General features: G+C 35.1%; 1 protein-coding gene across 1 annotated transcript; it reads right to left on the bottom strand.

Annotated features, from left to right (window-relative positions):
- Positions 1–3030: 3030 nt before the first annotated feature.
- On the bottom strand, positions 3031–10270 carry LOC129253764 (ADP/ATP translocase 1-like). Its single transcript, XM_054892189.2, has 3 exons — positions 9830–10270; positions 5748–5891; positions 3031–4658 (listed from the first exon to the last, which is right to left on the bottom strand). The coding sequence occupies exons 1-3, from the start codon at positions 9947–9949 to the stop codon at positions 4014–4016; spliced, it is 909 nt and encodes a 302-aa protein (XP_054748164.1). The 5' UTR covers positions 9950–10270; the 3' UTR covers positions 3031–4013.
- Positions 10271–13224: the final 2954 nt, after the last annotated feature.

The raw sequence follows: 13224 nt of genomic DNA, 5'->3' as shown, positions 1-13224 counted from the left end.
GCCAATCCGTTTTTTTAATGATTTGTTACTTTAAAAAAAATGTCAGATCATGTAGTGTGTATAATACACAGCGCGCGACACTAGCGCCGGTTTGACGGTCCCAGACCAGTAAAAATCAACTTGTTGCATGAAAAGAACAAGTAAATTCGTGCCTATGAGTACAAGTTTAAAATGGTGAATTTCAAGTTTTGAAGTGTAGTCATTTCACATGTTGTTTCACCGGTCTCACTACAACATGCTGGCGATTGTTACGGCCTGGTTTATCTGAACTCAATACATAAACATATGGCCATTGAGTCTCTGTGCAGATCGAGTTAGAACTTCGGTCTCTGTAATTGGTGAGTGGAGCCAACGGAGTTCAGCGGAACAAACGATAAAACATAGACCGAAGCTTTTGGTCTAAGCACCACTTTGAAAAAGCAATTTATTGAAAAAATAATCACCCAGTATTAAAAATCAAATAAACTTAATCCACAAATAAAAGGATTTCAATTCCAGCTGAAGAGATCTGATTTAGCGCCAAAGAGCATCATGATCCAGACAAATGTATATTTTGGTATATTATCATAATTTTTTGCAGAACCTGCAAACAGGTTTACAAAATACTACCCAGGTTGGGGTTTTTAAAAATACAAATAACTGCCTTAATTGACCTTCTACAAGTCGAATATTTGCCTATGGCTATGTCAAAGCATTTTTTTAGACCAGATTATTCAAAACCTGTGTTATATAATATCTTCTTTCTGTTGCGTTGAATGGGTCTCTGTGGTCCCAAAAGATTCGACTTAGGCAGAATTACCTGTACAGATTTACAATAATTTACAAATGACTTGAATGTATTCTGCACACATGTAATTCAACCTTCCACACTCAAACCTTATTTTAGACAGGAACATGCAACCTTGGTATGTTGTTATTTTCCTGTAATCAGTTGCAATGGAGAGACTCAGAGTGGCTTCCCATATTCTAATTATGAAATTCATAAAATCTTGCGCAGCTTTATTACTAACAGCTTTATAAAATGCAGCTCTGGCATGTTGCATAGTAGCTTTTTTATCCAATGGAAACTTCCATGAAATCCTTGATTTTGATTAGTTGTTGGGCATGTCAGTCACCATTGGTTGCAAAGTTACCTTAAAAAAGTAAGTTTTATGCAATTGGGCCCTTGTCTCTTCCCTAATAAAAAAAAATCAAACAAATAAAACACTGGAAATTACATCAAAATTGGATGTAAAATAGGAACAATTGAATTCAAATTTCCCCCAGAACAGTTCTACATGTACTGTACAGTACGACTGGAAAGCAAAGTATCAAATTTAGATTGACATCCCTCCCCTTCAACCTGCCAAATGTAGGGTCTTCGAACAAAGCCTAGCAATTGTATTGATCATTCATGATGTGCAATTGATATCTTCAATTCCAATTTGGATTCTTCACTGTCTTATAACACCACTTAGAAGACAGAAAGAAGGTAGGAGAGACAAATTACCTAGCTCTTAAAAAGGTTGAGTCTACTCCCAACAAATTGGATTTTACTTAAAAAAAGACAAACCTAACATGGAAAATTCCTTATAAATTTGGTGTATTACAGTACATGTATGCAATCACAAGTTCCCCGATTTGCTTACCATGATGTGCAGAGAACAGTTTTATGAGATTTAGCAAAACTTGTGTAACTTTCTTGTTCACGTCCAATTTCAAAAAAATTATCATGTTAGGTTTGTCTGATTTCTTATATTAAAATCAATATTTGTTGGAGTGGACTTGCCCTTTAAAGGTCTCGGTCATTTGTCTCTCCTACAGTACCTTCTCTTTCTGTCTTCCAAGTGGTGTTTTAAGACGGAGAGGAATCCAAATTGGAATTGATTGCAGGCATCGATTGCACATCATGATCAATGCAATTGCTAGGCTTTGTTTGAAGACCCTATATTTGGCTGGTTGAAGGGGTGGGATGTCAATCTCAATTGATACTTTGCTTTCCAGTTGTAATAGACTTCATCCGAATATATTTTTAAGATTTGGAGTCCAAGAAAAGAGAAGGCAAGATCTAGGGCCCATGACACAAAGCTTAGCAACCATCCAAGAACTTTTTTTGATTGATTGCAATAACTACAATGTAAAATTGATAGTGAAAATCAAGCATACAATTAATTGTTAACCAGTGTTATAGGACCCTGGGGAGCATTTCATGGAACCAAAAGTGATTTCCACTTTTCACCAACAATTATTTTTCAGCTAATAATCCTTGCACCTTGGGAGTGTTGCATGAAAGGACATGTTGGATGTTTTATCTCAATTTATCAATTACCCTGTAGTAACAGCGCCTCTCAGTATGGAAAGATGTCAGATTAGACAACTTGTTGGACAAAAATGTTGATGAAACAATTGCGGTTGATTCAGAACTTATTAAAAATCATTATAAAATGCTGAAATTCATGAAAACTTAGCTCCACTCCAAAGAGAGATGGGAAAAAATAGAAGAGGTAAGGAGAGGAGAAGACTGAACAGGGAAGATAAAAACTTACAAAGGGAAAAGAGGTAGGAAATTATAATTATTACATAAATGTAAACAAGAGAACTCCTATAATACTCTATCATAAGTAACACATAAACTTAAACATAAAGTTCACCCAACGATCAGATTTTAATAAAATCACAAAAATTCCAGAAAAATATTGAAAATCCGAAGAAAAGTTAACCATTTTGAAAGTTTTCTGACGTCATACACGTATGTGAGCAGCTCTTCACATCATGCAACACAAATTTCTGTAAATTGCACGTTTTTAGCATTCATGAATCAAAATACATTTTTCAGGAGGTGTGAAATACAATCCCTTTCAATTTTTTGAGAAAATTACACTTTTTAATATCACATGTACATGTATATGATCATATCACACAGCATATGGACAAAGCAGCTGCCGCTTATGAATACTTGATCTGCTCCATTTAAAATGGTCAGGCCGTCAGGGTGAACTTTCCATTTAAACCTACTAGAATACAAAATAAATGACAGCAAAATACCACGGGTAAGTTTTATAGCTTTTTATTTAGACTTTCCTTTTCCACACATAAATCCAAGTCCATAATATTCACAACACATTGTGCATATTCATCATTATATGACACACACAAATGAAAAGCACTCGGCATTTCAAATTGTGCGAACTTGCTTCGCCATGATATTATCAGTTTGTGATGCCTCAAAATGGTGATATTTTTGGCCAGCCATTCAAGGTGTGGTAATAGGTTAAGAATCTGATACAGTTTTAAAAATCTGATGTCAAATAAGGGATACACATTCATTTCACAAACAAAAAAATTAAATACAAACTTCAAATCATAATGTAATGGACCTATTACCACGATTGGGATATCATGGGGTTTTTTTCATTGTGCATTCACCTTGAACAGGGTAGCACTATACTGTAAAAGCCAAAACACAACCTGACATAATAATCATTTCTCATTATTCTAATATGAATACTTCTTATAAATAGCTTTCAATAGATTTGCATAAATGCATTATGTGCCTAATGATTGCAATTTGGTCTAACACCCAGGAACTGATATAACACCCAGGAACTGATATAAAACCCATTCATTTTAGTGGAACATACTACCCCCAGAGGTATGACTGTTGAATAACAGCTTTTACAAGTATTTTTTTTAAATATCATTATGCTATGATATTGTCTTGTCTCAAAAATGTCTTGCAATAAGACATTTCTGAAACAAGAAGGGCAAATAGGAAAATCTTATTCATCCTCACCCTCTTAAGAGCAGAATTACCCAAAACACCAAATTTGAAGAACAGCGATATGAAACATGATTTTTTAGCCGATTTTCCAGAATTAAATTTTGATTGGAGGACGAAAGTTTCCTTTTATAAAGGTAATCAGATTACCTGTACTACAAACAGAATGTTGTAATAATTTGTAATGATTTGGGCAGTTCTGCTCACATGATGTTAACTACACCAGACTAGAACATTTCTTTTTAAAGTGATGACACTATACAAGGATCTTTTTTAGTTCATCGTAAAGTACAAGAACAAGGGCGCCACCAGTACCACGCAAGACGTTGGAGAATGCTCCCTTGAAGAAGGCTCCGCTACCTTCCTGTCCAGCGATTTTCTTCCAGCAGTCAATGGTGCTCTTGTACATGACCTCACCTCCCTTACGGCCAGACTGCATCATCATACGTCGACGGACAGTGTCAAAGGGATAAGAGATGATTCCTGAGCAAGTAGTGACGGTCTGGGCTACCATCCAAGAGATCAAGATATTCCTGCTGAGGTGGTCAGGCAACATGCCCTTGGCTGTGTCGTAGAAGCCAAAGTAGGCTGCACGGTAAATGATGATTCCCTGGACAGACACACCAAATCCACGGTAAAGTCCAAGCATGCCATCAGACTTGAAGATCTTGGTCAAGCAGTCGCCAAGACCCTGGAATTCTCTCTCAGCAGTGCCCTTGCCGATATCTGCAGCCAGACGTGTACGGGCAAAATCGAGAGGATACACAAAGCAAAGTGACGTAGCTCCTGCAGCACCTCCGGAGGCCAAGTTACCAGCAAAGTAACGCATGAACTGCTTTCTCTTGTCGACTCCATCCAAAAACAACCTCTTGTATTTGTCTTTGAAGGCAAAGTTCAGGGCCTGAAAACATACACAGGACAAAAATATGTAATTCACAATACTAATTAAAAGTAAGAACACATGAAAAACAAATTTGCAACAGAGAAGCTGGAAAGCAAATGGAGACAAGATACGATTTAAATATAATTGGGAATATTTCACAGCAGTAAAATTGTCTAATCAAAATGCTGATCCTAATCCACTGACATTGCACTTACAGTTACATATCTGCATGTAATTAAATTATCAGAAAAAAAGGTCTTTTTTGACAATTACTATGTACATGTATGAACATCAAATCCATTGCATTAAGAGCATGTACATGTGTACATGTATTATTTAGGTACTTTTGATACTGTAATGGATTAAATAACCACAATAGACAAATTAAAAATGTCACTTTCAGCATAATGAAAATTGCATCTCAAGTACATACTACATAACTTGTTCAGATTTATTGGTGTAATGAAACTGTTGTTGAACAGCTCCCACAGCAATGCACACCTGAATATGCATGAACATGTCAGTCTCAACTGATTGACAAGATTTAAAAAAAATTACTTGGAACAAAGCTAACTTCTTTAATTTTTTTTTAAAGGGGGCTTAAGGATAAAATTAAATACCAGTTGTAGCGATCTCAAAATGAGTAAGAACAGAATCCAATGTTATTACCACCAAAGTGTTTGTATGTATATATAAAAAATATGTGCCAAATAGCTCTGGAAGAAAATGCGTAATTGCTGATAAATAAGCAAAATAAGCACGGAATTCCATCAAATGTTGGGCATTTTTTTAAGCAATATTAATACACTGTCCCACATATGCTTTTCAGTGTTAGTGCTCATCAGAATTATCACTTTTGGACTGAGAGTTCATGATTTTACAAAGACAAGTTTACATAAATGTACCAGATGTACATATATGATGATATTTTGACAAATAACCTTGATTAAAAAACTTTCTCATGAAATAATTGTTCGCTGCAACTACTGTCTTTTACCTTTAACCGGGCTATATCTTTTATAGCCTAATGTACCCCATAAGTTGCTAAGCTTTGATGCATCAGTTTGTCACACCAAGTGCGAACAAACCTCAAAACAGTGCACTCACCTGTGTTGGGAAGTATCTGATGACATTGGCCAAGTTACCACGCCATAGTGAGAAGAAGCCTTGCTCCTTGGTTACACGGGAAAAACAGTCAACGATTCCTTTGTACTGCATCTCTTTTGTAATTTGTTTAGACGCATGTTGTACCTGTATAGACAAAAGAGGAAGCAGAAAAATAGTGCTTATTACATTAAGAAAATAAATCTATTTTTAGTACAAAATACACAGGTGAAATCAAGGATGTGGCAACTTTGTCATTGCTTGGATTCCAACTTAAGTTCCATTTTACTAAAATATGTGGTTACTAAATTACCCTTCACCCACCCCCCCCCCAAAAAAAAACTTGGTTGGTATCAAAGTTTACTGTTAAAATGTCTCATACAGTATGCTTTTCTTGGGGTTCATGTTTATACAGTATGTGTCCACACCTCTGCATACATGTACATGAATGCAACAATGTGCACAAATGTTGTGAACCCCATCATTCACAAAATATGAGATGCTGCAGCATGTTTTCTTAAAATGAAATTAATGTAGGCTCCCTAAACAAAACAATGACATTTTCAAAAGTGTTAGAAATCACAAAAATCTTTTCATTTTAAACTATGTAATGAATTTAATTCATGACACATAGCAAAAAAAAATTGGATGCATGTAAAGTATTGTATGTCTTATCACCTTTGATACGAGTCATTTGGTTTCTATATGACTTAACAGTTGCAATATGAATGAAGCCTAAATAGGCGAGATTCAGAGTCACATGATAAAAGATTACGTCCTTCCATGTTTTAAAAGCTCTTGCAATAAAATAGAATGTCCGAAAGCCAATGGTCTTACAAAATTTAAGAGTGGTGGTGATTTATAAAAGCAAATAGCCTTCAAGGGAATGTTTCCGAAGTCCAAAAACACCATACACATTTTCACTCAACACAATTTATGTCAACTACATGTAGCTAAAAGCCTCAACTGAACCACTTGTTCACTGAAACCACCCTGCCTATGGTGAATCTACAAGTAGATCTATTCAGTACACAACACACACTGAAAAAAAAATCTTTCAAATATCACTTTTGTATCAAAAGAGTGATACAGTTGTGATTTATTCTTCATTAGGGCAATTCCATAAAATATGTACGTCCGAACCCATATACTTTGGACCTTCATGAAATTTTCTGTCTCTAATTTCTTGTTCTTTTGACAGTCTAACGTCTAACGTTCTTAAAGGACCATGACTTCGTCAGTTTATGAAATGAAGTAAGACTTAAGAAAAATGGGGGTTGGACGTACAAAAAGGTTGATCATTTTATGGAATTGCCCATTAGTAACTTGGGGACTTTTTTTCAAATCACCAGAGCGTTCAAAAATTTTAACTTGAGCATGTTTTTTATAGGCCCTCTATTGGTGAAAAAGTGAATAAAATGGTGAAATTTCAAGAAAATTGTCATACAGCAATGAATCTCTATTTTCAATTAAGAAAACAATCATTAACCCTGTTAAGGAATTCAATTTACTTAAGAGCCAAGTTATATGAGGAATAGTTGTAATGGAAACTGACAGTGTCAAAAAATCAAGCATTTGTCCTCCAAAACAAGATAATAAGCCAAACAGTGCCAACTTCATTTTACCACATACATGTAGGGAGTCATTACAGAGAACGAGGTATACATACACGTAACCTTGTTCATTGAATGAGTGAACTGAACAATCAAATTTTGCCACCATCATCTCCCAAGATTCAGCACATAACACTTAGGCCTTACCCGGAAACAAATATGCAGTAAATATTAGGAAATAATGAATTTTGTTCCATATCTTCCAATTCTGTATTATTCCACATGAACTTCCGAGTGTAATGACTGTCAAGAAAATGTTTGCAACCAATTTCTAAAAAAAAAATTCTGATGCCAGTTTAAGAAAACTTATTTCTGAATGTTTTTTTTAATTTGGCTTCATAATTTAAAGAAATAAAATAGGGAAGAACTCTCATTGACCAATATGCATTAGGTCTACTGCAAAAAGGAGAATGAAGTCCTTTTTTTAAATATCGTGCCACAGTACCATAGCATTTTAAAACAAATTTGAAAATCTGAGAGCTGTCACAAATAGTCAAAAACTTGTCCAATTATAAATGCTTATAGTCTAGTCTATAGGATTAGGAAATTATAAACGTTTTAAGAGTTTGATATAAGACATAGCATAGTATAAAACAGTGATAAAAAAAATTTTAAAATGTCTTTTTGAAATATGCTCAAGTGAAATTTATTTCCCAATTGATTTTTTTTAACTGTATAAGGTCAGATTTAGGCAATCACCAGTTTTCAACACACATTTGATTGTTTGATATTTTCTAGAGGGCAGATAAACATGATATACAGTCCTTCACGTTTATAATTTCGTAAAGCTCAATAAATCGCTCTCCTTATTTTCAGAATCATTCTCCTTGAGGAGCTTACATGTAAATCAATTTAATACAATACATGTATGCTAAATTGTAGATTATTCTTAAAATTGTAAATGAAGAATATTCAGCTCTTTCTTTACTCTGATTGATGTTACAACCGGTAAATACTGTAGTCCCACATGTGGACTTCAATGGTGTTGCATTATTAACTGAAAATGATCGTTGATCGTTTATATTGATAGTTTTACACTTGGTCAACACCACTCATTCAATGAACAAGGTTATGATATAACCTTGTTCTCAGTTATATCTCCATGTGTGGCAAAATAAGGATGGCAATGTTTGGCTTATTTTCTCTTTTTCTTTGGGACAAATGCTTGATTTTTTTACACTGACGGTTTTCATTACACCTATTTGTCATACAACTTGGCCCTTAAGTAAATTTGATTCTTTAAATTATTTATTTCTCAATTAAAAATAGAGATAAAAAATGAAAATTTTCTTGCCATATTATTTTCCACCAATAGAGGGCGTACACAAAAATATGCCCAAAATTCAAGTTTTTGAGCGCTCTAGTGAATACAAAAATCATTCTCAAGTTACTAATGAAAAATAAATTGCAACTGTACGTAAATTAGAAATTTTGGTTACAAAAGTGATATTTTAATCATTTTTTTAAGTGTGTGCTCTGTACAGCATTGGCATGCCATAGTCCAACCTGTAGATTCCCCACAGGCAGGGTGGTTGCAGTGAACAAGTGGTCAACACCATGAAAATATTTACCGAGTTTAACATCATAAATCAGAGTCAAGAAAGAAATGAATTTTCTTCATTTTTTCGGTAGTTTCCAACTACATCAAAATAATTTTAAGGAATGGAAAATAGATGCCTATTTCATGAATATAAAAATGTAAAATGAAATTTCAGCAACTTTTGGTGAAGTTTTTTTTTCTAAAGAAGCGCGATATTTTGTTCTCCTAATTTTTTTTAGGAGCGTGGTAGGAGCGCCAGTGCGATCGCGCTCCTCAAAAATATAGGTCTGGATATAAAGGCTTGGTGTAAAAAAAGATATGGCCAAATTAACCCTTCCCCTCAACAAAAAAAATTAATCAAAAAAATGAATAAGAATCTCGAAAACATTTTTTATCAGAGCATTTCAGATTTCAATTTGACACGACAGTACTGTTATGGAAATCAGCTGCAGAAGTGAAATGCCAAAAAATCAATATAGACGCCATGCATTCAGAATGCAGTCAGTCACTCACATTCTTCAGTCACAGCAGAATGGATGGTGACTGACTGAGCATGTGAAGCCACCCACACACAGCACAGGTCATCACAAGCAGCAGTACAAAAACAGATAATTTTCACCATTTATAATCTTAGATATTTTCTCCTTTGGATTTAAACATAAAAAACTATTCGCATATTTAATCACTGCCAAAACTGTCGGTGAAAAGGACCCGTGGCCACCAATTATGTAACTGATTTTTTTTTTTTCATACCGGCAATTTCAGGAAGTGCAAATATCCACGTGAACATGCACAACTCTATGGCGGTCACGTACTCGCACACACATGCATGCTGATCCTACGAGACTCACACACGCACACAAAGCAGTTAGATCCACCAATTGTAAAGTTGAATTTTCACTTCTATAGCACTACAAATCAAAAAATCTTACTTGTAACAGAAGCTTGACTCTTTCGATAGGGGCTACGGCTGTTTTAGAAATTGCAGCGGCAATGCCACCGGCTGCAAGATCTTTGGCAAAAGATGTGACGACTTCTCTATTGATGGCCATGGTTCTTGCTGGTGCGAGAGAGGATGGGAGGAAAATGCCGGTAATTTACGTCACTAGTTCACCACCTGATTGTGTGCATACCTCCGCATTTCATTAAAATAGTTCAAGCATTCATTCAGGTATCTTGAGGTTGTGGTACTTGAATAGTTCGATTTGTAGAAAATTTATCCGAATAGATATTTAATATAATACGATCTCAGCTCAGAGAATCTCATGAATCTTTTCTTGCACAATATTATACTAGGAGGTCAAATATATATCCGCTGGTTGTTCGTCGTGTCAAAGGTGATTCCCCGATTCCGTTCACGATCCGGCGGCTGTAAAGAGAGCGCGTGCGTAAACCCGTGACCGAAGAAGAGGTGACGTGAATCATGAATCACTGCACTTGTCGAGACTATATAGGTACTTCTTGACTTTTTGATAATTTTGACGCAAACGTCCGTCAATATGGGGAGTTAAATTTAGAAGCGATAAGAGGAGGAAAACGAATGAAAGAGAGATACAGGGATAAAGTAGAGGAGAGAAAGAAGAAAAGAACAGAATTTCTAAAAGAAAGATAAAGAGAATAGAAGTGCACAGGAATTAAAATATTTTTTTTATAAACCTCTATTTAAGAATGTCGAATAATCCGTTCTTGTGATTGGTCAAAAGTGGGGTCATGTATTTAACCATGCCTGCAAAACAACAAACTAAGGTGGTTACCAAGGGCAACGGGCAAGATTTCTGCCCATTGCCTTCTAGTATCCGACCCAATTTGGCCGGAGCCTGAATTTGATTGCGCGTGCAAATTAAATGTTGTTTTCTGGGGTGATTGCGAATACCATAAAATATCAGCGCGATTTAATCGAAATTCATAATCAAAATAATAATATCAAAAATTACTCGCCTTATTTCAAAAAGTTGTAAGATAGTTCGTCAAGAAAGATGGAATAAAACAAACTCAGCACTCAAAGAACTATAAGCATGCATCGATCAGTGCTAGTACATAAATGAAATCTAGGACGACCCGAGGATGACAAGATATGCCCTACGTCATGCTCCTTGCAGAATTGAATGGATCACAGCCAGGACAAAATAATTGAGTATTTAAAGAAAGATGACACAGGGAAACAAAAACATTATAAACATTTCAGTATAAGGAGTAGTTATTGGTGATGTGCTGGCATTAATAATATTGTTTATACTATGTAAAATAATTTTTGGAAATATATGCTTAGGTATAAGTTCATGGGCGGAAATCCCAGGGGGGACAGGGGGGACGTGTCCCCCCTACTCAAAATAGTAGGGGCCGGGGACACAATATCAAATGTCCCCCCTACTATTTTTGGTCTTTTATGATGGCAAGAAATACATCATTCTTAATCAAAATAAAACATTATTTTGGGACGAGTTGGGACGAGATGACCTTACTTTTGGGATGATAACCTTTTTTTTTTGCTTGTCAAATTTTCCAGCCCCTTGTCCCCATAGGCGGATCCAGGGGCCTGGACCCCCCCCCCCCTATATTTTCGGAAATCGAACTTTCATTATTTTGTATGATTTACAAATTGATTTTTAAAAAGTTCTCTGTAAAAATGTCAGTTTTATGGTCTGAATATTAACATTTGCTGCTTGCGCTGCGCTCTCGCAAATTTTGATTTATCAGGTACCTATTATTTTCGTGTATTCCATAAATTTTTCAAAATATCCCTTTTCAGGTCTGATTGTCAAGACGTATCTATCAGCTAGCGCTTCATACTGGCATTTTGATTGGCGAGTTATGTATGTTTCAATACTGATTATACAACAAACTACTTAAAATCCCCTTTTCATGACAGTTTATCAAAAAATTTAGCTCGCGATTTGCGCTCGCATTAACAATATATTAACTGATGCATCCTATTCATATAATTACAAAAGTGAAATGTCCAGTTTTTATGCCATAATATCATCAGATTTCGCGTCCTCATTAGGCATTAATAAATATGATATTAATTTAATAATTAAATTGTCCCTTTTGTTTCATCTCGCGCTTAGGAAGATAGTCATCATTTTCATATGATGACATGTCGTAAGGATGTCCCGGTCCTATGTCAAAACTCTCAGTAATAATAATGAAAATATCAGCTTTTGTTAAGTGCAATCCATATCCACCTTACAATTTTCCTACAAAGTGCTTGAAATAAAGCTGAAATTTACTCTTTTTTTTCAGATCGGAATATCAACGTTTCATGATTTTCATGATTATAGATGTATTGAGAATGCCTAGATTATAGGTCTAAATAAGAAACACGCGCGCATGTTTATATTTAAATCATTATCCAGTTTCAGATCACAATATAAAAAAAATTCTGCTCGCGCTTTGTGCTCGCATAATTAATGTAGGAAGACCCCCTTATATTACTCATCCTTTTCATGATTTACAAAACATGAACAGAGTGGCCTATTTTTAGGTCTAAATCTCGAATTTTTTTGCTCGCACTATATATACGCGCTCGCAATAATTGTTAGATGATATAGCTATCCTGTTCACGACTACAAAAATTGATTAAAATTTTCCATTCTTTCTTTAGAAATTTCAAAAATTTTCAGCTCGCGCTTCGCGCTCGCATTTTTTTATTGTTGAAATATGTAATGATTTCATGGCTAAGTGCAAGCAGTCCTTAACAGGTACCTTTTCAACAGGTACCAGTTCAAAACGTATATAAAAATGTTCTGCTCGCGCTTTGCGCTCGCATCATTAATACTAATCCTTTTCATGATTTACAAAACATAAATAGAGTGTCTCGTTAAGTAAATATTATAGGACTAAATCTCGAAATTTTCCGCTTGCGCTTTGCGCTCGCATCAATTGTCTACTTATATCACTATTCTGCTTGAGTTACAAAAAGTGCTTAGAATTTCCATTCTTTAGGTGAAAATGTCAAAAAAAATTCAGCTCGCGCTTCGCGCTCGCATTATTAGATTATTAAATGCTAAATGCAAGCAGTCTTTAACTGGTATATTTTCCATCAGTTCATTTCTGCTCGCGCTTTGCGTTCGTAGTAATTATTTAGTTGCATACACATAACAAACATTGCCCAGAATGTTCAAATTTTAGGAAAAATACATAAAATTTCAACAACAACAAAATTAGCTCGCACTTCGCGCTCGCATCATATAAATAAGGATTATGATATTGTAAATTAATTTATAAGAATAAAGCTAAGAGGTGACTTATGAGGACTACCCCTTCAAAGAAACAAACAAAAATCATCTTCGAGCTGCCGATCGGGGAAAAATATGGCTGAAACAAA

The sequence above is a fragment of the Lytechinus pictus genome, chromosome 2 (genome assembly GCF_037042905.1).
Source record: "Lytechinus pictus isolate F3 Inbred chromosome 2, Lp3.0, whole genome shotgun sequence".
Classification (NCBI taxonomy): domain Eukaryota; kingdom Metazoa; phylum Echinodermata; class Echinoidea; order Temnopleuroida; family Toxopneustidae; genus Lytechinus; species Lytechinus pictus.
The sequence above is the reverse complement of the archived record's forward strand: the minus strand, read 5'-3'. Positions and strand labels throughout refer to the sequence as shown.